Here is a 23464-nt window from a genome sequence, read left to right as displayed (position 1 = left end):
ATGGCAACACTTGACACTCAAATTACAATGCATGTATGTTGTACATTGACCAGGTAAAAAAAAATTAATGTGCCAAGGGAGGAAGTACACTCACAAAGTCACTTTAAGGGAGCCAGGGGAGGTTTAAATCCAAGGTGCATATTAAAGTGTGGGTGGCTTGTTAATGCTAAACGTGAAAGTGATGTTTTTCTATGCTGTCTTGTAGGTCTCTTATTGATTCTACATATCATTTTGACAGGGTGACATTTAAAGGCTGTCATATAAAGACAGTCTACATCTGCTGGACTACTCTCCATGAAACCCGAGAGGCCACATGCAATAATGGCGCGGATACTTTGAACACTTGATGACTAAAACGTGAACGACACATAGAAGAGCACGGGTTCATCGATCAATTACGATATATTACTAGCCAGCCAACTAATTAAATGCCTAACTAACCAACTGACTGACTTAAATGGCTGACCAACTACACACTGCAAATGACTCACTGACTGAACGACCGACTGACCAACTCATTATATAACTGTCCAACTAACTGACCAACCAACTGACCACCACTCACTGACCAACTGATTAAATAACTGTCCGACTGACTATAACTGATGGGGAACCAACTAACTAACTGGCTGATGAACTGATTCACCAAATATCCGACTGACTAACTCAACAACTGATTCACTGTCTATCGGACTGACTGACCAATTAGTTAACTAACTGTCCAGCTGACTGATCTGACTCACTCACTCACTCACAAAATTACTGACCAACTTATTAAATAACTGTCAGACTGTTTAACTGATGGGTAACCTACTAACTAACTGACTGATGACCTGATTGGCTAAATATCTGACTAACTAACTGAACAACTGATTCACTGTCTGTCTGACTGACTGTCCAACTAGTTGACTAACAGTGCAGCTGACTGATCTGACTCACTTACTCACGAAATGACTGACCAACTGATGAAGCAACTGTCCGACTGACTGATTAACTGATGGGTAACCAACTAACTAACTGACTGATGACCTGATTGGCTAAATATCTGACCAACTAACTGAACAACTGATTCACTGTCTGTCTAACTGACTGTCCAACTAGTTGACTAACTGTCCAGCTGACTGATCTGACTCACTTACTCACGAAATGACTGACCAACTGATGAAGCAACTGTCCGACTGACTGATTAACTGATGGGTAACCAACTAACTAACTGACTGGTGAACTGATTGACCAAATATCTGACTGGCTAACTGAACAACAGACAAGACTGACTGACTGACCTACACCCTGACAATTGACTAACTAACCAACCGACTGACAAACTGATCAATTGACTGACTGACCAACCAACTGACCGACCGGCCGTCTGACCAACTAACTAAATCACAGACAATGTAACTTGTTGATTACCTGACCACCTGCCATGACTAGTCATCAAAACTAGCACAATAACAGTGAGCAACCTAACAAATGAGTAAAACCCAACCCTGTGTCTTTTGCTTAGCGATGGATTAAAAACGTTGTTGGTCCTTTTTACGTAAGCAACATTTGTGACCTGTAGCGAAAGTGACTCGGGGTGAACGTCTGGGTCACTTTATTACCCCGATAAAACGCCTTGAGGGCCTCAATGCGACACCCCCTGCGCACCCCCGTCTTCATGCCCAAAGTAAAAGAGCCATTCCTCACGCTTGGCTCCGTCTCTCCGACTCCAAGCTGCGTTTTATGGACCTTTCCCTCCCCTGCTCTTGTGCAGATGGGTTAAATATGACATCAAAGCCTCTTTTCAATCCTTCACAGTACCTCTCGTGTTTCCCCGCCGGTATTGAGTTCAAAACACGCATTTTTACAGTAGATTTAATGGATCAATGTCTGTAATCACATTAGCACCGGCTTAATGTAGAACAAATTTCAGCGTGGCAACCATCAAAGACGCCGGAGCCGAGCTCTAATCGGCCGTGGCATCTCGGGCTGCACTTGGAGATCTGCAGGCCTGCTGTGATAAGCTGCAAGAGTAGTCCGACCGACAAACCGAAGAAAAAAAATATATATATATATAAATAAAAAACACAGTTCTGTGCAAAAGTATTGGGACACCATTCGATGTACTGCTTTAGCATTAGTTGCTGTCAAAGTCAACTAAAATAAAAATGCCCCCCCCCAAAAGGCCCAATTTTGGACACCCCTGAGCTGCTCTAGACCACACACATAAGCACACTCTTCTACACACACATTCATATATATATATATGGACAGAAAACAGAAGCCATGTTTGTTTTGGGCACACTCCGGAACCACGCAGGATGATTGATGATATCCATTGTTGCCGTTTGTTTACACTGCGGCCGAATATGTATCGACCCCCCCGCCGACCGGATGAAAAAAAAATACGATTGCGTATGAGCGATGGCTTCACACATGCGGAAAATGTAGCGGTGGGCCACAATCAAACACACAAATGGGGGCAGCGAGGGGGAAAGCTTGTCTTGATTAACCCAGCTAGGAGAAGCCCGGCGTGTTTTGGCCGTGGCGTCATGTCCTGCTTCCTCGAGCAGCTCGGTGGAAGCCATCCGTTCTGCTTTGTCAGCAGTTTGTCTCCTTGCGTTTTTTCGCTCATCTGTACGACTCGCCCAATGACCCGCTTGCCTCACAGGAAGTGGCAAGTGATCACGACGCGGCGCTTTTTTTTTTTTTTTTTGGAGTCCATTTGAGATTTTGAGTGTTCGACGATGCAGAGTCCTTCTTTGAAAAAAAATTCTATTGTCTTTTTCAATAAAAAAAAATCAGTAGTAATATTATTGTACATTCTAAAAACACTTATTTTGTGCAGAGGATAAAGAATATATGCCTGTGAGTAATGTTATATTATCTGTTCAAATATCCGCAGCTTCAAGCGTGTATATATGACTTTAATATTGTAATTGTTTTATTCTAATTTGCTCCCAAAGACATATTTATACATTTTTTTAATGTTTTTTTTATGCTAAGGATAAGTAAAAAAAAATAATAATAAAAAAAAAAGTAACATTTCAGTTATTTTGAAATTTCGGAAAAGTACTGCAGAAACCAATAGGGAGCTATTTACTTTAAGTTTTTAATTAACTTTTAAAAATATGTTAATGACACTGGAAGGTCCCTGAAATTTTTGTTAGAATTTTAAAACTAAGATGTCTATTGACTAAAATAAAAACATATATACAGTATAAAAAAAAAAATTAATTAAAAAAAATCCAATATATTGCAAAAAAAAATCAGTTAGAGGTTTTGTTTTCAATGCCAATATTTACTTTTAGGAAAATAAATATCAGCTCTAAATATCGGTTATCAGCCTCCTTGACTACAAATAATTGGTGTCGGTATCAGCCCTGAAAAAAAACATATCCGGTTATCTCCAGTTTTATTATTACGCCACCATTGATGTTTTTATCAAACAACATAGCATCCACTCATAATTGCCCATCAATGCATTGAACCCTTTTGTGTTTTCCAGTAGCTCGCAGTCGCCCACATTATTGCCCTGCACGATGCATCCTGGAGCAGAATTCCGACTTTGTTACGACGCTCTTGGAATAATTTCCTTTATTTACAGAACCCTGTGAACCGTATACCACGCTCTGATCAGACACACACACACACACACGAGCCCACTGCATGTAATTACCCTCAGCCCACTCACTCTCCAATCTGTCACTGCCCCGACTCATTTGTCAGTGTGCAATGCAGCGTGATTAAAGAAACCTTAACGGTGCCGTTCGCAAAGAAACAAAACAAGAAAGAAAAAAAAATTCTGGGAAGTCTCGGAGCTGAGCGCAAGTCGCTAATGCATCGAAGGTGCTGCTGCAGCGGTAGTGCATTACGGTAATTAAAGACATGCAACATTACGGGGCTTCATTAATCATGCCTTTGATGGACTTTGAAGCCTTAATGAAAAACGGGCCGCCACGCAGCGTTTATTATGCCCGTACAAATTGTGTGTGGGGTGGGGGGGGGGGGGCACCACACACGCCGGCAGAACCTCTGAAATTGATTGGTTGCTAAAGGATGTGAAAAAATAAGATGCAGCAGCTCCAAAAAAACAAACAGGGAGAAAAAAGGGGTTTGGTGCAAGGGTTGACCATCGACTTCAACATATGCAATAGCTTGAAAAAGTCAAGAAAAAATCGAGTTTTTGAATCAGTACTTTATGAAGTAAAATCAAGAAAGCATCAGAGCCAAACTGATCTGACTGAGATGTTTTTTAATGTCTTTCTCATTTCAACCCCCCCCCCCCCCCAAAAAAAGATCAGCTCCTTGTTGGGGCACATTAGGGCGAGATGAGAGCCGGAGATTAGCGGCTATTACCGTGCCAGAAATTACCACTTTTCCCGGACTGGCCTTTTCTGGGGTCATGCTTCACTCCAAGTGATTCCAAGTCACTGGCGCTAACTATTCAGGTGAGTCACTCAGTGGAAATTGTTCCAAAAAAGACCCCCCCCCCCCCCCACACACACACACACACCCCGCGATAAAAGCACTTTTGGCAGGTTTACGCGGCTACATTTATTCTGGACAAAAGGAGTACGCGGGAGGGGATGATCCATCATTTAAAAGGATGACGTCATCTTTTTTCTCCTTATATGAGCAACTCTTAGTGATGCATTTTTAGTCCCTATCTTAGAATTGCTGTCAGACAAGTTATATCCATATCAGTCATGAGAGGAGACAAGAAGTATCAAGGACCTAATTTGTAACTGAACACGGAGCTGGACATTGTGTTTTAAAGATTAATTTATTTACTTACTATACTTACAGCAGTATAGATGACAGGCAGTTCAGGCTGTTCTGTATTTTTTTTACTTTACAACAGCTAGATAAATCTGCCAAAATCAGATGGGGTTTTTTTTTTTGGGGGGGGGGGGGGTGAATGTCTTATTTGACCTGGTATATGACCATTTTATAGTAAACTATTTTGTTTTTTTTGTTTTGTTTTTCTGGAGAGCTCAGTATTGATCATTCGGTAATTTTGCCGATTTGACATGTCATCATCATTGCTCTCTTTTTTTTATTTTATTTTTTTATATATATATATATATATATATATATATATATATTTTTTTTTTTTTTTATTAATTTTTTTTTGTATGTGGGTGAATATGTGTATGTGCGTGCGTGCAATAGTAAACTATTTTGGGTGAATTCTGTTCTGGAAAGTTAGGGGAAAAAATTGTCTCCCGCCAAAACGGTAATGGTTACCTGGCAACAATACATTTACTTGGATGTTTATATGAATTAATGAATTACAAATAATCCCTATAAAAGACATTGTGTTGACTATACCTATCAAAGTGCACATATTGACTACGTGGTGATGAAGTGGGCCTGGTTGGCAGTCAAAAAAAAAAAAACTTGAAGAAAATAATAATGACAATACTGCCACCTAGTGTTTGATTGGTGCATGACAGCTTTTAACTGCTCCAAAGCAAAAAAAGATCAGATTATGACACTTGGAAACGGGGGTGTGCATTACATAAAAGAATTGGCTAACCGTTATTATTCATTATCATATCACATTTTATTGCACGTGACTCCGTTTTATTATCATTAGCTGCATCAGTGTCTGTGTTGAAGCAGCTTCCAGCGTGGGCAGGAGATAACAAATAGTAGTAGTAATAGTATAGAACAGATAAATACAAATGTAATAAATATGGCATTTACATATATATATAACAGTAGTGTACAAAAAAATATGTATATTTACGTTACGTATGTACAGTATGTGCATGTGTGTTTTCGGCATAGTTTGTCAGCCATGTAAGTGGACATTTTCAGCAGAGCTTGTACTGACAATGTCAATCTTAGCGTTCCATCCACCAATGGTGGTATCATCATCAAACATGTCCGCCATCTTTGTGAAGTATCGTGTTTCATGAAATGACCCTTTCAACGACCAAGAAGAGCCCAGTTTCCCTCTCTTCAAATTTTGATGATTTTCATTCAAGCTTGGCCGCCATTTTGGTGGCGTATTGTGTTCGGCTGTGTCAGCCATGTTTGTGGAAAGCCGTCCTTGTGGCTTAGCATGTCCACCATCTGAGCTAAATGTCCGTTAAGGCTGCAGGAAGTTGCTCATCCTGCCTGTTGCCTCTGCGCGATTTCCACTGCCGTCCACTTCGTCGGCTTCCCGCCTCTTCCGCCTCGGGTGCAGGCGGAGGTAGTATAAGACGAGGAAGACCATCCCCAGTATGGTTCCAACAAAAATGAACCCGCTGATCACGATGAAGAACGTTGCTGTCTGCACCTCCGGCCTCAATAATGCCAGAAGTAATGGTGACGTCATGCTAATAATCGTATAGAGGAAATAATACGCAACCATGGCTATCTTGGTATCCTTTCCTTTGACGTTAAAAAAGGTGAATGTCAGGATGAACCCAACCACACCGCGGTAGACCATCTCGTGGATTCTGGTGGAGCAGAAGTTGGTGCGAAGCAGGTGTGACCATAAAGTCCCCAGCAGCCACAAAATGGCTACCAAGGCTATCACACAGTAGGGGGTGAGTATCAAAAGGAGGCTGTAGCTGAGGATGTGGCTGCTGATGGTGCAGAGTTTGTAGAGGAGGTAAATGACGGTTGGTGAGCCCGAGGGCATCTCCTGGATGTGGGGGAGCGAGCGGCGTAGACAGCGGCGGTAGTCCACCAGGGCCCAGGCGATGTTAAAACAGGAGAAGACCATAGACAAATCTGGAAGACAGCAGACAGTCAGACACAGTTTGTTGATTGTTTTTTAGAATTGTACATTTGTGATTAGCTCTTTGACTGCCAAATACGTTAAATAACGTTTAGTAAAATCCTATGGAGGAGTGCCAAAGACGTTAAAATACGTTTTTTCAAAACAGGTGAAACTAACCATTTTCTATTGTTGCTTACTGAAAAACGGAATAAGGTAGAAACAAACTTTTTTTTCTGATGAAAGATGAGAGTCCAATCTTTCATTTGGTAGTATGTGTGTTTCCATAGTCCAAACACATAATTTTCTGTGGACCTTGAAAGATCAGTCAAAAATGCTTAACTCGGCTGGCACCCACGGCATCCCTTTTCTGAAAACGTCTGGCAGTCAAAGAGTTAAAGTGGCGCTCCTGCAGCCTACATACGCTGAGAGCAAGATTATGCGGTGTCAAGACCAAAACCAAATTGAGAGCAAGACTATGAGGAGTTGAAAACAAGTTCAGCCCAAGTCAAGTCCAGGATATGTTTTCAATCCAAGTTGAGACCAAAAGTTTGAGTTGAGACAAACAAGTCAGTCGGTCCGACAAAAGGCAACGGAAGACAAAGTCAAGAGCAAGATTCTAAAGAGTATATAACACATTCCATAGACAATGTAGCGCTGAGTCAAGAACAAGACTCTTGAGGAATTGAGACAAGTCCAGATCTGATCCATACTCGAAAGACCAGAGACTTTTAGAAATTGTTGAGATTCTTCTGCCTAGATTTAGTCAGAATTGTTTTAATTTACTTATTTCCTCAGCAGAACTTTTATCTGTGGATGTGTCTTTGTAAGTGCTGTCACAATTACTGCTCATGTCATCGTGTCTAAAGGACCTCGTCTGTTTCCACATCAATGGGCCAGTCAGGGCTGGGGGCTGTTTCCCGGGGGGGGGGGGGGGGGTTCAAGATAGTATAAGAATGCTGTGAGTCCGCTGAAATAACACACTGAGCGAGGAGCAGCTGTGCTTTTGTAAACCCGCTCGTGTCCAGAATATTCTGTAAAATAAATCCTTCGAAGGTGTCCTGTTCACCGATCTCCAGTCTGTATTCAATGAATCAACAATCTCTCTGCCCGAACAACAACGAACACGCGGAAGACAAAGATAGTCTTCTAACAAAGTTCAGACTAAAATCAAGACTAGAAATTAATCTCCGTCTTGACTTCAGAGAGGGAAAAAAAACATGAATTCAAAGACAAGACCGCCTAAAACAGCGGCCAGTCTTTCGGCTGCTCTTGACTACTACAACATTAAGCACCCCGAAACCCCGAAACCCCGAAACCTACACTGCATGACTGAGGCCTCGCCGTGGTTTTGCACTACGTAGATCTGCACCAGGAGTTGGGGGGCGCTCTCCAAGAACGCCTCGAAGAGTTTGAGCATGCTCAGGTCGGTGGCTTGGCAAAACAGGCGGTGGTGCGCCTCCTTCTTCTCTTCCTCGTTAAGGGAACCCGTCCCTAGCCAGACGACTTTGAAGCCACTTTTGAGGAGGTGGTAGTATCTAAAAAAAAAAAGGATGAGTACATGGATCATGTTGCATAGTTTAGATTACTACTCTTTGTTTATAACAATATCACAACTTTGAGATAAAATATCTGAACTGATAAAGCCCGTGGGAGAAAATAAACGAAAGGACTTAGATTAGGGTCCGAAGGGTTGTACGTTTAAGTTTAATAGAAGTTACCTTGTGAATGGAATTGCAAGTATATTTTTCTATTGTAAGATCTAAAAAAAAAAATGCAATCTCAATGTGGTTTGACTTGTTTGCATAGCATGCGGACTACCAGATGTTACATTACATACCGAACACTCCCTGTGTTCACACAAACCGCTGCACGTTTTTGTATTTCTCACGTGGGAATTTCATCGCCCTTACCTGGTGAAAATACCCGCGCCGCACAAGTGGACGACCACAAGTCTGCCCCTCGACATCCCCAATACGCTCGCTGGTCCTCGGGGGTTTATCAAGGCGTCTTCCAGGTCGTCCTCGTACCAGGCGTGACTGAAAATCTGAGTCACCAGCAGCCCGACCAGGACGAAGGAGAACGTCAACGCCGAGCATATGTAATCTCCATCCAGGAGGTACTTTATGGACAATCCCACGTCTGTCCAGATGTCCACGACGTAAAGGAGAAGCCCAAGAAATGTTAGAAGCCATCGCAGTTTGGTGTATCGAATGTCTCTTGGGAGCATCTCTTGAGTTAGTTCCTAAAAGGCATCAGAATTGGCAGTTTTGCGCCTAGCAGTTCAGATGCGTTGCCAACCATTCCTCAAAAGTGGAAGTCCCGGACAAAAGCGCTCGAGATCTTGTGAGAAGCTCCACCTTACAAAAGAAGTGCAGCAATGTTGTTGCGTAACAACACGTGCACGTGCGCCTCAGTGACTGACTGACGAGAACTCGAAGGCGTCGCCAGTGGTGAGAAGAAACAAAGTTCAATTCAGTACGTGTGTATTAAGTCCAGATGACTTTACTTTTACTTCCTACATTTGAAAACCGATATCTGTACTTTATACTCCATACTTTGGTCAAAAATAGGCGTGTCAAATAAATTAAGTTCACAGGTATGAATTGTCGTAATGGGCGGACCAGGGTTTGCCTTTTTCCATGGTGATGAGTGTGTTGTTTATGGGAGAGGCTTTAGCTGAAAGCACCTGATACCGAGAAAGGACAAACCCTTTCACAAAAAAAGAAAATGTTACTCACTAGTTGCATAAAATATTCATTCATTCATATTCATATGTATTTATTTATTTGTACCGTATTGTCTTTTATTGTATTTTGCTTTGGTTTACCAGAAGGGCTTTGCAAATAAGAATCTGCTCTCAGTGGCCTTACCAGGAGGGGAAAAAATAAAAGTTACGAAAATGAATCGATATGTAGGTAATGTACTTTTTGTTATTGTTTCTTTGTGTTTCTATATATGGACTATGATAATAAAATATTTATTTGTGATTGTATGTACTTTTTCGTTTTTATCAAAATACAAAGATTGTCTTATTTTGTGTTTCAATTGGACGTTGAATTGTGGCAGCTAATTTATTTAGGATGTATTTTGTATTAGGAGTCAACACTAAAGTTTGTTAGTAGTAGTAATGTTTAATCCGCAGTTCCTCTCCAACGCGGTAGGTGGCGGCCTTAAAATGCAGCGGTTTCCTGTGTGGAGTCAAGCGCGGCGCCCTAAACTCTCCCTGGCGTGGACCCTCCCACTCGAGTACAAGAGTGACACGCCATTTAATCGCTGTCTGGCCTTCTCGGAAACAGGAGGGGAACCGCCGAGCGCCTCCACGTAGAAAGCAACTCAAATTTGAGGTCGCGAGAAACCGCCGAATCGTGTGGATATGGGTATCCGGAAAAAGAACACCAAGAGCCCGCCGGTGATGAGCCACGAATTCGTCATCCAGAACCATGCCGATATTGTGTCCTGCGTTGCTATGGTGTTCCTCCTCGGGCTCATGTTTGAGGTAAATGGCGACACACATTTTTGATAGACGGTGCTGAGAAGTGTATGGAGGTTCACGGCGGAGCACCGTCAACCGCCCGGCGGAGGCTCGGCTCCCCTTTGCCCGCCAGCTAACGACCGTGGCACGGCTCTTTTGCTCGCCTTTCTTCGCGGTGCTACTTCCTCTTGTGAGACAAAGTTTGAACATTCTCCACACTGGCTTCGCGTTTTTATCTATTTAAACCCCACAAAAAGTCGACATTAAGTTAAATATGTCAATTTTTATCCCGATTATTTAAATCGGTACTTGGCAGTGTGTGAACATTTTGAATCAACAGGCTCAATTTCGTCACGAAGCATTTAAGTTCCCTGAACGCAGCACTGTGTTGGAAGGGGGGATAAATTAAACATGTATGTTACATTTTATTGATATCTTATCGATCTACAGTGGTGATTGATTGGGTAAAACACGGCTTCTTGTTAGTTTGCACGTATCGAATGTGTTACGTGGCATTCTGCAGGAGGGCTGCCATCATTCAGTCTAACGACGAACAGCACACCCCCCCCCTCTCTCGTTCTTCTTTTTTTTTTTTAAAAGAATAACAGCCGGAAAGTAGTTAAATAGCTCAACATTACCTTCCATACGTTTGCGAAATCTATTAATATTTTTTTAATAATTTTGAATTATCCGACGCAGTTTACGGAAAATGAATACAGCGTCGTCATAAAAACGATAGCAATGAACGGCACTTAATCGCCTCAAAATTCACTTAAACCATTGCATAATCGTTAACAATTGAAACAAAAATCATAATTCATTGTTAATTACAGGTTTGCTACTTGCTTGTGGCTCCACGTAGTCTCGTTTGTTGATGCGGTTCCAGATTCCCGTGGGACTTGAACGTAACATTCGATAAACAGCAGGACGTCCACAAATGGCCCTTAAAAAAAGAGAAAGAAACTGAGAAAATATGTAACAAAAAGATATTGTGTTATAAGCATTTGTAGGCTCAATTCTTTGTTCTTATATCCAAATTCACAGGTCACGTCCAAGTTTGCAGTGCTGTTCATCACTGTCCAGTACAATGTCACCATCTCAACAAATGGTAAGTTGAATTAAAAGTGAATAAAAAATATATACATCCTATTTGCTTGTCGGTTCTTATTTCAAGGTTAACATTACAAACTTTGGTACCACGTTATTTGTTTTTTTTAGATAGCGTCAGGCTTCCATTCACCTCTTATCTGTCAGAACTGTAACTTATTTACAGATGCTACTTCAATAAGATGCATTTAAATACACAGGCAGAAAGTGGGATTTTTCTCAAATGATTTGCACATGGTTTGTGGTTGTAAGATTACTACTTCATTCTCGTGAAGTGTCGTTCATTTTAGTGTGATTTATAATTTTTACCTTTTTTTGTACATTCACATTCTTTTCTTGTAATATTATGGCTTTATTCATTATTATTTATTTGTTATACTTTTTTTCTCCCTTTCCGGGAGGGGCCGCAGGATTTGAATGTCATTGTTTTTCTCTTATGTTGTAATGTCTTAATGTTTTTTAATCTAAAAAAAAAAAATATTTTATAAGATCTAATATTGGCTGATTTAATTGGTCGGACCTAGATAAAATTACATTTTAGGAAATGGCCTCTCTTTTTTTTTTTTTTTGCCTCCAAATTACATTTTATTTCACAATATTCTGAATTTTGTCCAGGGACATATATTTAATTTTCTCGCAGCTGGCGTGATGCCATCTCCTTTTGTTCTTTCCCTCTTTTATTACATTTACTGTAAATGCACAAGCAGCGAGTGTGATTTCTTGAGCTGATGCTGCTTTTGCCCAAAAGTTTAAGAGAGAAAGAAGGCCTACATATGATCATGCATTATTAGCAAAGCAGATGAGAACGATTATGAGGTATGTATCTGAGGTGCAGTCAATGACGACAGGATCTCCAAAGGCAAACCTTTTGTGACGCATCACTTAGGCACATTTTCCTCTGGGCACGTTTTGTTTCCCGTGACGGCTTGACAAATAATCAGCGCGTATGATCTCTTTTTTTGGAAAAAAAGGTCCCGAGGAGACGGCCGTCAACCACTTCCACCACGGCATCAAAGACCTGGCCACCATCTTTTTCTACATGCTGGTAGCCATCATCATGCACGCCATCATCCAGGAGTACGTTCTGGACGTAAGTGTGCCCGCTGGAATCACGCCGCAGAGCCGCATTGTTGTCTAATTGATGGCGTGGCTGCGCAGAAAATCATTCGGAAGAAGCACTTTTCCAAAACCAAACACAGCAAGTTCAACGAGTCGGGCCAGCTCAGCGCTTTCTACTTGTTCTCGTCGGGCTGGGGAGCAAGCATCCTCCTCTCTGTGAGTACTTCCTTGTCTATTCACTCTTTTGCTCAGGTTTTTTTTTTTTTGCCTTTATTTTCTGTTTTTCAAGAAAAAAATTTTTTTTTATTCTTTCAACTCTTTCTAGTAATAGTAAAAAAAAAAAAAATCGTTATCGTAATATTGACTTTCATGATTTCATGGCGTATTTTTTTTTTTTATAGAAATATGACTTTAATTGTAACATCACCATTTTGTTTCTTATAATATGATGACTTTGTCATAACATTGCAAGTTTTTGTCTCAAAATATGATTTTCCCCTCATGTTATGGAAGTTTTTATTTTAATGTTCTGACATTCAGACTTTGTAACATTCATTTTTGTCTCGTATGTCAACTTAACTCATTCACTGCCATTGACGGCTATAGACGTCAAAAAATAATTTGAACTATTTCTATTAATGTAACATTTTTTTTTCCCACTTTTCTTAACAAGAGTATGAAAACCTAAAAAAAAATTGTGATTAACCGTGAGTTAACTATTGAAGTCATGCAATTAATTACAATTACAAATTGTCTGACATGATTGAAAAATAAGAAAAGCTTATTAAAAATTAGGGGCGTCAGTTGATTAAAATTTCAAATCTTAATTGAATCGCATGACTTCACTAGTTAACTCACAATTAATGACAAATTTTATATCTGTTCCAAATGTACAAATAAAAAAAAAATCTAGGTTTTCATACTATTGACTGCCAGACGTTTTCAGAAAAGGGATGCCGTGGGTGCCAGCCGATTTAAGCATTTTGACTGATCTTTCAAGGTCCACAGAAAATGTTGTGTTTGGACTATGGGAACACACATACTGCCAAATGAAAGATTGGACTCTCATCGTTCATCAGAAAAAAATAGTTTGTTTCTACCTTATTCCGTTTTTCAGTAATCAACAATAGAAAATGGTTAGTTTCACCTCTGTTTTGAAACAAACGTCTTTTAACGTCTTTGGCACTCCTCCCTAGGATCTTACTAAACGTTATTTAACGTTTTTGGCAGTTAAAGAGTTAACGAAAGTGGAAAAAAATGTTAAACTACTAGAAATATTTCAAATTAATTTTTGACGTCTATAGCCGTCAATGGCAGTGAATGAGTTAAGATCCAAAAGAATCAAACATAAATGTTAAGTCTCTTTTGGATGGCTTGTATGTTTGACCCGCCCACTTTTCTGTGTCACAGGATAACTTCCTGTCCAATCCCAGTTCACTGTGGGAAGGTTACCCACACATGCTGATGCCGTAAGTCGACAGCTCATTAAAATAACATAAAATTAAAAAAAAAAAAAAAAAGCATGTTATTGCACTTATCAATGTTGATATTGCCCTTCCAGGCTGCAGCTGAAGTTCTACTACATCTGCCAGATTGGTTACTGGCTTCACGCGCTCCCTGAACTCTACTTCCAAAAGACAAAAAAGGTAAGCAAACTGTTAATTGTTATGACGCACCACAATAAACCTCAGTCGTTTTAAGTTTTTCTTATTAAAATAGACTTTGGATCGTAACTTTAGTTTTTTGTTCTCAAAACAGTTTGATTTTTTTTTTTTTTTTTTTGCCATAGCATGGCTTTTTAGTCAGTAAATAATTTTTCACGTAGCATGAATTTTTCAGCGTAACATTACTTTTTTTTGTGGCACTATTATGACTTTATTCTCATACCAGTACTTTTTTTTTTCTTTAACTTTTTTAGGGTTTTTCTCATATTAGTTTGACTTGATTCTTATGTGCTATTACTTTTATTTATTTATTTTTTTACATGAAATTATAATGTTCACATAACATTTTTTTTTTATTGTGACATTTCTTTTTTCTAAGTTTTTGGTAACATTGTGACCATTTTATGTAACTTTTTTTTTTTTTTTAACTGCTGTTTTTTTTTTCCCATAACGTTTTTATCATAAAATTCTGACCTTTTTGTCCCAACTTGACTGTCTCCATAACATTGACTTTTTCTTTTAACATGACTTTTTTTTTTTTAATCAAACTATCATGACTTTATCGGAACATACTTTTTTTTTTTTCCCCCTCCTACCTAAATGTCTTTAGTCTGTCAGTGTCTATGCATTTATGGAAATGTAGTAAAAAGTTGTCTGCTAAGTTCATGTTGACTTTGTCAAACCCGATGTTAACTTCCCATCATGCTTCCCCGGTCGAGGCCGCATTGTTTCCAAAGAATCGCAGCCTTCTCAATTGTGAGGACTTGTTGTAAATATTTTGCCGTGTGTGTTTACAATTTCTAGGAGGACATTCCACGCCAGCTGGTGTACATTTTCCTTTACCTGGTCCACATCGCCGGCGCTTACATCCTCAAGTAAGAATTTTGTTATTATTATTATTATTAGTTTGCATATAGAGTAGAATGGTCACAAAAACCCTGGCATTTGAACACCAGACTAACTTAAATTATTTGAGAAAATGTGTCCACCATTCATCCACATGTTGTCCCGTTCTTTGTGTCCCAGTCTGAACCGTCTGGGTCTGGTCCTGCTGGTGCTGCACTACTTTGTGGAGCTCCTCTTCCACGTTTCCCGCCTCATCTATTTCAGTAACGAGAACAGACAACTGGGGTAAGAGCAGGCAACCCTTTCACCAACAGAAATTTGGATTATAGTCATAAATTGATGACTTTTAGAATTCCCCGCCCCCCACAAATTATGACTTTGATTATAACTTTTTTTTTTTTTTTTTTTTTTTTTTATGGACAGTGTGACTTTTCCTCCATACAACTTTTTTTTTGGAATATTTAATGAGTATCACGGTTCTTGTAAATTATTTTTTTAGTCTTTTTTTTTTTTTTTTTTTCATAATATTCATGCATATGTCAAATTCCACGCATCCTCCTCCTATTTTCAGCTTCAGCGTGTGGGCCGTCCTCTTCGTCCTGGGGCGTCTCCTCACGTTGTCCCTCACCGTCCTCACGGTGGGCTTCGGCCTCGCCAACGCGGACAACCAGGGCTTCGATTTGGCCACAGGAAACTTTAACATTCTTTTCGTCAGGTGAGTGTTTAGACGTCTGTGTCAGGGATGTGATTTTTCCGCTAATTCGCGGAATTCCGCTTTTTTATCTCTCCCCCCCCCAAAAAAAAATCCGTTGTTGTTTTTTTTTTTTTTTTTGTAGTTCATTGTGTATGCACATGACTCCGACAGATAACATCTTCTGCTATAACAAAGACATTTGTGGTATGCTCTAATATGAGTTACTTTTCATTTGGTCATGATACAATTATTTGTTCATGAAATTTGAACTCTTCAACATTATTTATGTGTTAACTTAGTAATCACATTAGTTAGATATGATGATATTCTCAGTGATAGTTTTTAAAAGCAAAGGCAGTCCAATGTTTTTGAATGTGACTGATTTTGAGTTGACTAAAACTGCCATTTCATATGGGATAAGTTCAATATACATTGAAAATTTATGCTGTTGTTTTGTCTATTTCTTTGTCATGTGAGTGCATTGAAAGTACTTAAAAACACGGCCCTGGACCTAGCTGGGTGCCAGCGGCCCCCAGACCCCCGGCTAAATTTTCAGATAATTTCACTTTGGTCAAATCACATCCCTGCTGTGTGTGTGTGTGTGGGGGGGGGGGGGGGGTGTTTTTTTTTTTTTTTTTTTTAATCTGTTTTTCTTTCTCCCCAGGATCACTGTGCTGGCCGGCGTGTGTCTGACACAGGCCTTCATGATGTGGAAATTTATCAACTTCCAGCTGCGCCGCTGGAGGGAGCACACCTCCGTGCAGACTATCAAGAAGAAACCGGGACCCTCCAAGAGCAAAGCAAAGAAAGATAAAGGTGAAGCGCACAGTTCAGGGTTTTTTCACACTTATGATTTATATTAAAAAAAAAAAAAAAGGTTTAGTAGGTCGCATTAACCATTTCTCTTTTTGTGTATTTAGCCAACGGTGTCAACGGCGTCCACTCTCACGCCGCAGACTCGCCAAGATCCCGGAAAGAGAAGTCCTCTTAAGAGACACGCGCCCTCAAAAAGCCCTTCCCTCTCGCTCCTCAAGAAGTTTCCCACGTGGACGTCGCGATGGCTGCGCGCGCGTCTTCAAAAAGGACGCGCCGCTGTGCCATTTTTTTTGGGTGGGAAAGAACCAACAAATTGCGGAATAAACTATTACAAGAAAAAAAAGAGACCTTATTTAAGATCAAGTGCCTATTGATACAGATTGTTTTGTACAGGGTGTGTCATTTTTAAAATTGTGCATTTTGATCCCCCCACCCCCAAAGTCTTTCATCCCGCCCACAAAAAAAAGTGTATTTTTACGAGTTGCTTTTCTTTGCTTTCAGTGTTTTATCCGAACCAGTGGTAGCTTTGGATCTCCGTTTCGTAGCCTAGCAAACACAACTTACGTCACTGGTCGACAAAGATGGAACGTGCAGGTAGATGTAGATCCGTTTTTATTTTATTTTTTTTTTTATAAACCAAAACACCCAATCAGGGCTGGATGTGGACTCGCATTTAAGTCGCAGTTAAATTAGTTGTTAGTGATGTTGGAGGAGAGAGGCGAAGTGTTATGCTGCATTTCTTTTGCTTATGAGAAGAGGGATTTGTTGTAAAAGTGTAGACGGTATTCCTGTTTTTGATTGTGCCAAATAAACCCGATCGACTGTTGATGTGTTGACTTATTTATTTTTACTTGGCTGAAAAAGATGCATCTCCCCGTAGCTTGAACAGGAAGATCACTCACCTTGGCAACAAGAAATTTGTTTTTACTTTAGAGCAGAGGTGGGCAAACTCTGTACTCGAAGGGGCGGAGGAGTCCTGCTGGTTTTGGAGGTTTCCCTTTTCCAACACAAGCTGATTCCAATCAACAGGATCGTTATCAGGGTTATGCAGAGCTTGCTGATGAGCTGATCATATATCAGCTGTGTTGGAGAAGGGAAACTGCTTTAGAGGATATGTACATTTTACTCAAATAGCCACCTGGGGGCAGTACAATAGGGGAAATGGTCACAAATGGAATTGCTTGGTAAGCTACTGTACGGTAAGGTTAGTCGTTAGTAATTTTTCAACATGTGCTTAATGTGTTAACTTGGTAGAAGTGTTGCACAATTTAATCCAAAATTCCACCCCCCACACCCCTTTCAATTGATAGTAGGCTACGCCGGTCATTATTATTGCTCTTTTTGGGTGAAAAGCTTTAAAACATATTTCTAATTAATGGAAATTGACAAAAACTTTTCTTTAACGTGACCACCTGGAGGTCATGATAAAAGGTCAAATCCAAGCATGTTCCTATTATGGTCACTTGGTGGCGGTGTTGCCCAATTTTCCATAAAAAAAATTTTTTTACGGATGATTGACAGCAAATTAAGTAAAGTGTGCTGCCAGTTCCGTCAGTAAAACTTTTTAACACCCAATGCTGAAATTAATCATTTAAATAATAAATGTGTGGCGGATTATATGTTTTACTTCAACTAGTGCCTACAATTGCTATTCAGCGGTGTGATGTAATTAGTTTTCACATGTGTTTCTAAACATGACCCTTTTTTATTATTTAAAACGCACTTTCGACACACATTTAAAGTACGCTAACATAAAGTAGCCGTCTCAAAAAACGAGCACAAAAAGAGAATAATACGAAGTACGTTTAAACGGAGACGGGGGTCGCTGGTGGACCGTGCGGCGGCGGTCGTAGCTCGCCGGAGGAGCCCCGTGATGCGCTTTGGTGTGGGGGAGGATGAGGAGGAAGAAAAAAAAGCTAGCCTAGCTACCAGCCAGATAAACACTCAGCGGTGGCTTGCGGACTCGCAGCAGTAACATGGCGGCACAGTTAGCCAGCGCTAACGTCGTACCACCGCCGCCTTCGCGAAGGTCAGCTCAGCCCGTGACGCACGGAATCTAACTCCAAAGAGGACGGACGACTTAAGCATTAACACGTAAGCAGGCATTTTTGTGTTTTTCCGTCGACGAGTCCCGGTACCAGCAAGCCCCAGCAAACCCCCACCCACCACCACCACCACCACGACCACCTCCTCCTCCACCACTACCGCCACTAGCTCGTCAATCTCGGCCGTCTGGGTGCTACGTACTCGGGCTCCTTTTTAGCTTAGCTCGTTAGCTTCTGTCAATAGTGGATTTTTATTTGCCCCGCCAACTCAATTAAAACGCATCAAGAGGGCGAGCTTGCGGGCGCTTTATGGCCATGTTTGCCAACGGTGTGTTTATAAAAGCAACCGGTCGCTAATCCTCTCCGTTATATGGACAACAAATATACTTATTATTGTTTTTGTTTTGTTTTTTTGCTGAGTGAGCGGGCGAGTATGAAACGAAGTTGGGTCAGTGCGAACGTAGTTAGCATGCTAACGAGCTCCATCATGGCTTGCCTGTTTGAAATGTGTTTTCCTCTATATATCTTTTTACGGCTGTTCACAACGCAGAACTTGATGAAATCACAGCCGAATTGTGTCAGGGGAGCCGAATTGTCAAGTAGCATCGCGTTATCGAGTTTGGCAACAGTTACAGCGAGCGAGTAAGGGTTTTGTGTAAAAGTAGGGCAAAATGTCATACGGGTCTCGCTGTGTAATTCACGTTTTCGCTTTGTTGTGAGTGCTCTATTGGACGTGCGCATTAATTCCGTTATTCAAGGAAAATAGCGGAAAAACGCGAGTAATTGACTACAATACAATAGCTTATACTTTAAATATACCACAATGGATCAAGGAACTTTTTATATCTATTTTACATTATCCAGAAAAGTCATGGTTTACAGATGATTTGATTCTATCTAGATAAACTTAGCTCATCCTGGACATAGATTTGTCTCATTAGAGGTCTGTTGCTTTAACATACTTCCTTGGCACCAATTACTGTACCACTTTACATTTAGACAGGACTTTGGCAGCATCTTAGTCATGTGTCAGAAAGCGCAAAAAAACATGAATATGTGCATTTGTGAATATGCAGGGGATTACTGTACTCGCGAGGGCCTCCTGCTTGACTGGTTCTAAGCTACACACGCATACACAGTTGTCGTTTGCAGTGAGTTGTCAATGTCGCTAATGCAGGCGGAATGCATCCCGCGGAACCGGTTAAGCCGTTTCTCTGTGCCCACCTGACGACATGCCGGGCCCCCTGTCACATCACTGGCACAGGTCCTTGAAATGACATGTTGCACAGCTGCCGGCATGTAAAGGAGCCGCGGCCTTCTGTCAGACTACTGGAAGTCAGAGGAGACGGACAGCGACGCGGCATATAAATTGGGGCCGGGGGTGTTCTGCTCAGTTTGCAAAATGGTGGATGTAAGCGTTGCTGAAGTACAGTAGGGTCTGGGGAATTTAAACGCTGGAATGGTTGGTTTGTTAAGATGCCCGTATCGCCTCCAAATTCATTTTAGAGGTAATCGGGGCTACTGTGTGGATAAATAATTAGTATACTTACTTAATAATTACCCTTATTGCCCCGATAATTTGAAACAAATGTGTACATTTATGTATGACCTGCAAGTAGTCAGTGTCCTTTGCCCTGTGATTAGTCTGCTTTGTTGCATCACCTGACTGATATTGTAATCGTGTGACCCTTGTTCTCCGGTGCAAGCTGACATTTTGTCTTTGCCGGATCGCACTCTAAAAGTTGCACAGCGTTGCACAGTTGACTGCCGAACGTAACATAAAATGAAAATATATATATTTTTTCACTTAAACCACCACATAGGTTTGCCTCAGTTTGTTAGCTTAAAGCTAATGCCAATATGGACAATTATTATGTATGTGGCTGTCGAGGTGCTATTTGCGGTTTTCTAACTGCTAGCGAGCTTTTTCTTTTTCTTTTTTATGTAGCCATCTTAGCCACGGCTGCTAGCGTGACTTAATCATGGCAAACAAGAAATATTACCGGTTTGATGTTATGTTTTCTTTCATCTACAGTCAATAAAACGGGACAAAAAGGGCTGTTTTAACCATTTTAAAACGTGAGGAAATTTTATTTACATTATGCTGACAGTTCTGCAACATATATTACAGTAATCATGGTTATGTACTGCATTCTTTATCATTTCTATAAATCTTACTTGAGCTCTAGGCAGAACCCCCCCCCCCCACTGCAATATGATTGGCTCACAGAAAAGGGAGTCATAAGTATGAATTGGCCTTTATATTGCTCTCAGGTGGCCTTAATGCACCACTGTAGGTGAATTTGTGAATTGTGCATAAAATTATTAGCTAGGCTAAAAAAAATAAAATAAAATACACTTTGTGTCTATAAATGTCAACTCCAGTCCTGTAGGCGGCAGTAACGCGCAACAAAAAAATGGTTGGCAGTTGCAAAACATCCAGAACTATAAATGAGACGGAAGCGCAAGTATATAGCATAATGGCTGTTTGGCGGTAAACAAACAGCAGTCGCCGTGAGTCTTATTACGTTAGCTTTATCCGTCCATCAGTCCTTGTATAAGGTCCGCAGTGTTTTCTCAACAGGATGCCTCCCTCCTTCTTCCGTTCATCCCTCCCTCCCGCTGATATCAGCTCGGGCACCTCACCCTGCTGTCTCTGCGTTGGTGTTGCCATGGAAACAGCCGTGTGACAGGTCCTGGGTGGGTGTGAGGGATGAGCCGCGGGGGTAATGGCCAGGCTTACAGTAGCGACAGGATGGAGGGGGGCGTGTGTGTGTGTGTGTGGGGGGGGGGGAGTTATGGTTGATGGGACGCCGTCACCAAAGAGGAGGAGCGAGACTTTTTCGCCCCGCCGTGCTCCGAGGCGTTCCATCATTGTGTTGTTTGAACTGACCTGGAATCAGCCACGCCGCCAATCCGTCTAGCTATCTGCTGGGATCGGGAGTGGGTGTCGTTTGTTGCTAAGGAGGGTGCGATGAAGTCGATATGCATCATCAGAACAAACCGCGCGTGGAAGCTGGCACAGCCCAAGGTCCAAATCAGGTGGCAAATCATATGTGGATAACCGGGGGAGAAAAATCACACCGAGCAAGGCGGAGGCAGGAGGAATGGAGATGGAGTAGCCATGATAATTGCTAATGCTAATGTTAAATGTCAAAAGCCAATCAGCAGAAATGGAGTGCTTAAGTGGTGCACTTAACAGCAGGTTGCCACAGCGTGTTGATCTTACAAAAATATTTAAGTCTTCATCTCTTACTGAATATACACATTTTCCTCTGATTCTCTTAAATGTCATTACAATATTTTGTCCTTTTACATGAAAGAAAAGCACTTTTGTGGTTAGCACTTAACAGGTCCCACTTCTGGCACAACTTGGCAAGCAGCTGCAGTTGTCATCCATTTTGTTTTTCAAAGTGATAAGCTGGAAAATCATTTTGTCGCACACGGTCACGTAAGCAAAAATGTCTTTCAAAAACAAAATGAGAAATCAAAAAATGTCTAATAAGAGAAACCGTAAAATAAGCAAACGGGTTGATCCCACTTCTGACACCGATGTTTGGAGTAGCCCCACCTGTTACTTAAATTTTGAACATTTGAACATTAGACTGTCTTAACAATACTTTTTGTCCTTTAACATTTGTAGACAACAGAGAGAAAAATAGGCTTATGGTTTTTGTTTTTATTAGCTTAGCATGGCATCGCCGTCTTCTACTGTTGTGGTGCAACTTTCCTTAGCTGATATCAATCCCGCTATATCAAATGCCCTCCAGTGAAAGATTTTTTTTTTTTTTTTAAAATGGAAGCTCCATGAAGACTGCCTATCACAGAGCAGTGATAGATACCGGTTATTCCCTTCTTTTATTTTGGAACGATACTTTTACATTTTGAGTTCCTAAAAGGCAAGCGTGGTAACCTGACACCCGACGGACTCTGGCATCGCTGCGATTCGGTGCGCTCCAATGTAGGTCAGCCGCCATGCAGTGTGTATTGATCCTAAGCTAAATGATATTGCTGTATGTGCTATCGTGGCTAAGAAGGTGCCCGCGGCCGTTTTGCTTTGAGCAGAGGGCGCATGACGCTAACGAGGCAGCGGTGTGCTACTGTAGATATCAGAGCTATTTGGTATGCCCGATACCCCCCGAAGTTGAATGGATAGTAGACTCTTTCATTTGGAACTGGGAAAAAGGTGCCAAAGGGGCTTGATCCGACCTCCAAACCTGGCGAAATTGCAGGTTGACTTCAAACTCTAATCTATATATACCTTTCACACAAATTGCTGAGCTGTCAAAACATAGTATCAACCCCTTTCATACTGTCCATCAGAACCTTTTTTTTTTTTTTTTTTGGTGGCAGTTTTCTTACCTGAATGAATTTGCCACTTGGGAAGGATGCAGTTTTGGTACCTTTCACACAGGACTGTGACTTGGGAAAAACCTGGTATGGGTGGACATTGTGTAAGGGGCTTGATACAAATTTGTTGGTTGACTCCTATTCTCCCTAGTGTATTGGTAACTGACGGTCATACAGGACAGAGAACTGAAAAAAGGGACTTGGTATTCCTGCAAATTGGGATGTCACCTCCAAGACCCCTTCCACACACACACACACACACCACCCCATATCATTAGTACCTTTCACGTAGAGCGTTGTTAAAGGAGCTTCATGCGACTTACAAAACCCGCAAATTTGTGGTTTGACTTAAAACCTCCATTCATTTTTTTCCCTTCTCACATGACTTCCCTTTCAAGACAATGTTTTGCCGGGTTGCCGTGTGAAAGGGGCTTGATGCGGCGTACCAAGCAGACAACTTTGCGTGTTGACTTTGACACTCTGTTGGTTATCTTTATCCATCACGCAGGTCAACAAACTGAGAAAAAGCTGCATTTGATTAGGCGGCGTGAAAGGGGCTTAAAATGACCTCAGCAAGTTTCATTTCATCCTACCAAATTAGGAGAAAAATGTGTGTAAAAGGGGCTCAAATGATAAACAAAAGCCAAACAAAGCAACAGTTACTGTATAACAAGATTTTTTGGTGTTAGTCGTAGTTGTGATGATAGG

General features: G+C 41.1%; 3 protein-coding genes and 1 long non-coding RNA gene across 6 annotated transcripts in view; 3 read left to right on the top strand and 1 right to left on the bottom strand.

Moving 5' to 3' along the window:
- Positions 1–4826, top strand: part of LOC144040421 (uncharacterized) — a 39622-nt gene extending 34796 nt beyond the window's left edge. Inside the window, exon 3 of the long non-coding RNA XR_013289723.1 lies at positions 4287–4826. This is a non-coding gene — a long non-coding RNA (uncharacterized LOC144040421). The remainder of the gene's footprint in view (positions 1–4286) is intronic.
- A 679-nt stretch (positions 4827–5505) lies between these two features.
- On the bottom strand, positions 5506–9193 carry xkr9 (XK, Kell blood group complex subunit-related family, member 9). Its single transcript, XM_077554587.1, has 3 exons — positions 8614–9193; positions 8024–8238; positions 5506–6714 (listed from the first exon to the last, which is right to left on the bottom strand). Exons 1-3 carry the CDS (start codon positions 8928–8930, stop codon positions 6083–6085), a joined length of 1164 nt encoding a protein of 387 aa, XP_077410713.1. The 5' UTR covers positions 8931–9193; the 3' UTR covers positions 5506–6082.
- A 734-nt stretch (positions 9194–9927) lies between these two features.
- On the top strand, positions 9928–17187 carry tram1 (translocation associated membrane protein 1). The gene is made up of 11 exons (XM_077554588.1): positions 9928–10199; positions 11220–11283; positions 12254–12372; positions 12441–12557; positions 13752–13810; positions 13903–13987; positions 14810–14880; positions 15032–15136; positions 15423–15566; positions 16210–16361; positions 16466–17187. Exons 1-11 carry the CDS (start codon positions 10077–10079, stop codon positions 16534–16536), a joined length of 1110 nt encoding a protein of 369 aa, XP_077410714.1. The 5' UTR covers positions 9928–10076; the 3' UTR covers positions 16537–17187.
- A 967-nt stretch (positions 17188–18154) lies between these two features.
- Positions 18155–23464, top strand: part of ncoa2 (nuclear receptor coactivator 2) — a 43025-nt gene continuing 37715 nt past the window's right edge. For 2 of the 3 annotated variants that reach the window (XM_077554164.1, XM_077554163.1), the window contains exon 1: positions 18156–18455. The gene's annotated coding sequence lies outside the window, so the exon portion shown is untranslated. Of the gene's footprint in view, positions 18456–23464 lie in introns of all 3 variants that reach the window. The other variant, XM_077554161.1, reaches the window with a different exon arrangement.

Source organism: Vanacampus margaritifer, chromosome 20, assembly GCF_051991255.1.
Source record: "Vanacampus margaritifer isolate UIUO_Vmar chromosome 20, RoL_Vmar_1.0, whole genome shotgun sequence".
Classification (NCBI taxonomy): Eukaryota; Metazoa; Chordata; class Actinopteri; order Syngnathiformes; family Syngnathidae; genus Vanacampus; species Vanacampus margaritifer.
Note: the sequence above shows the minus strand (reverse complement) of the source record. Positions and strands in the feature narration are given on the sequence as shown.

What these genes read in the sequence shown, in the direction of transcription:
- tram1 (XM_077554588.1), top strand. Translation starts at nt 10,077, where the DNA reads ATGGGTATCCGGAAAAAGAACACCAAGAGCCCGCCGGTGATGAGCCAC. An exon ending in GAGCAAGCATCCTCCTCTCT is followed by an intron (nt 12,558 to 13,751) that starts GTGAGTACTTCC and finishes TCTGTGTCACAG; the next exon opens with GATAACTTCCTGTCCAATCC. An exon ending in CAAAGCAAAGAAAGATAAAG is followed by an intron (nt 16,362 to 16,465) that starts GTGAAGCGCACA and finishes TTGTGTATTTAG; the next exon opens with CCAACGGTGTCAACGGCGTC.
- xkr9 (XM_077554587.1), bottom strand. Translation starts at nt 8,930, where the DNA reads ATGCTCCCAAGAGACATTCGATACACCAAACTGCGATGGCTTCTAACA. An exon ending in GGCGCGGGTATTTTCACCAG is followed by an intron (nt 8,239 to 8,613) that starts GTAAGGGCGATG and finishes TTTTTTTTTTAG; the next exon opens with ATACTACCACCTCCTCAAAA. An exon ending in CGAGGCCTCAGTCATGCAGT is followed by an intron (nt 6,715 to 8,023) that starts GTAGGTTTCGGG and finishes GCTGTCTTCCAG; the next exon opens with ATTTGTCTATGGTCTTCTCC.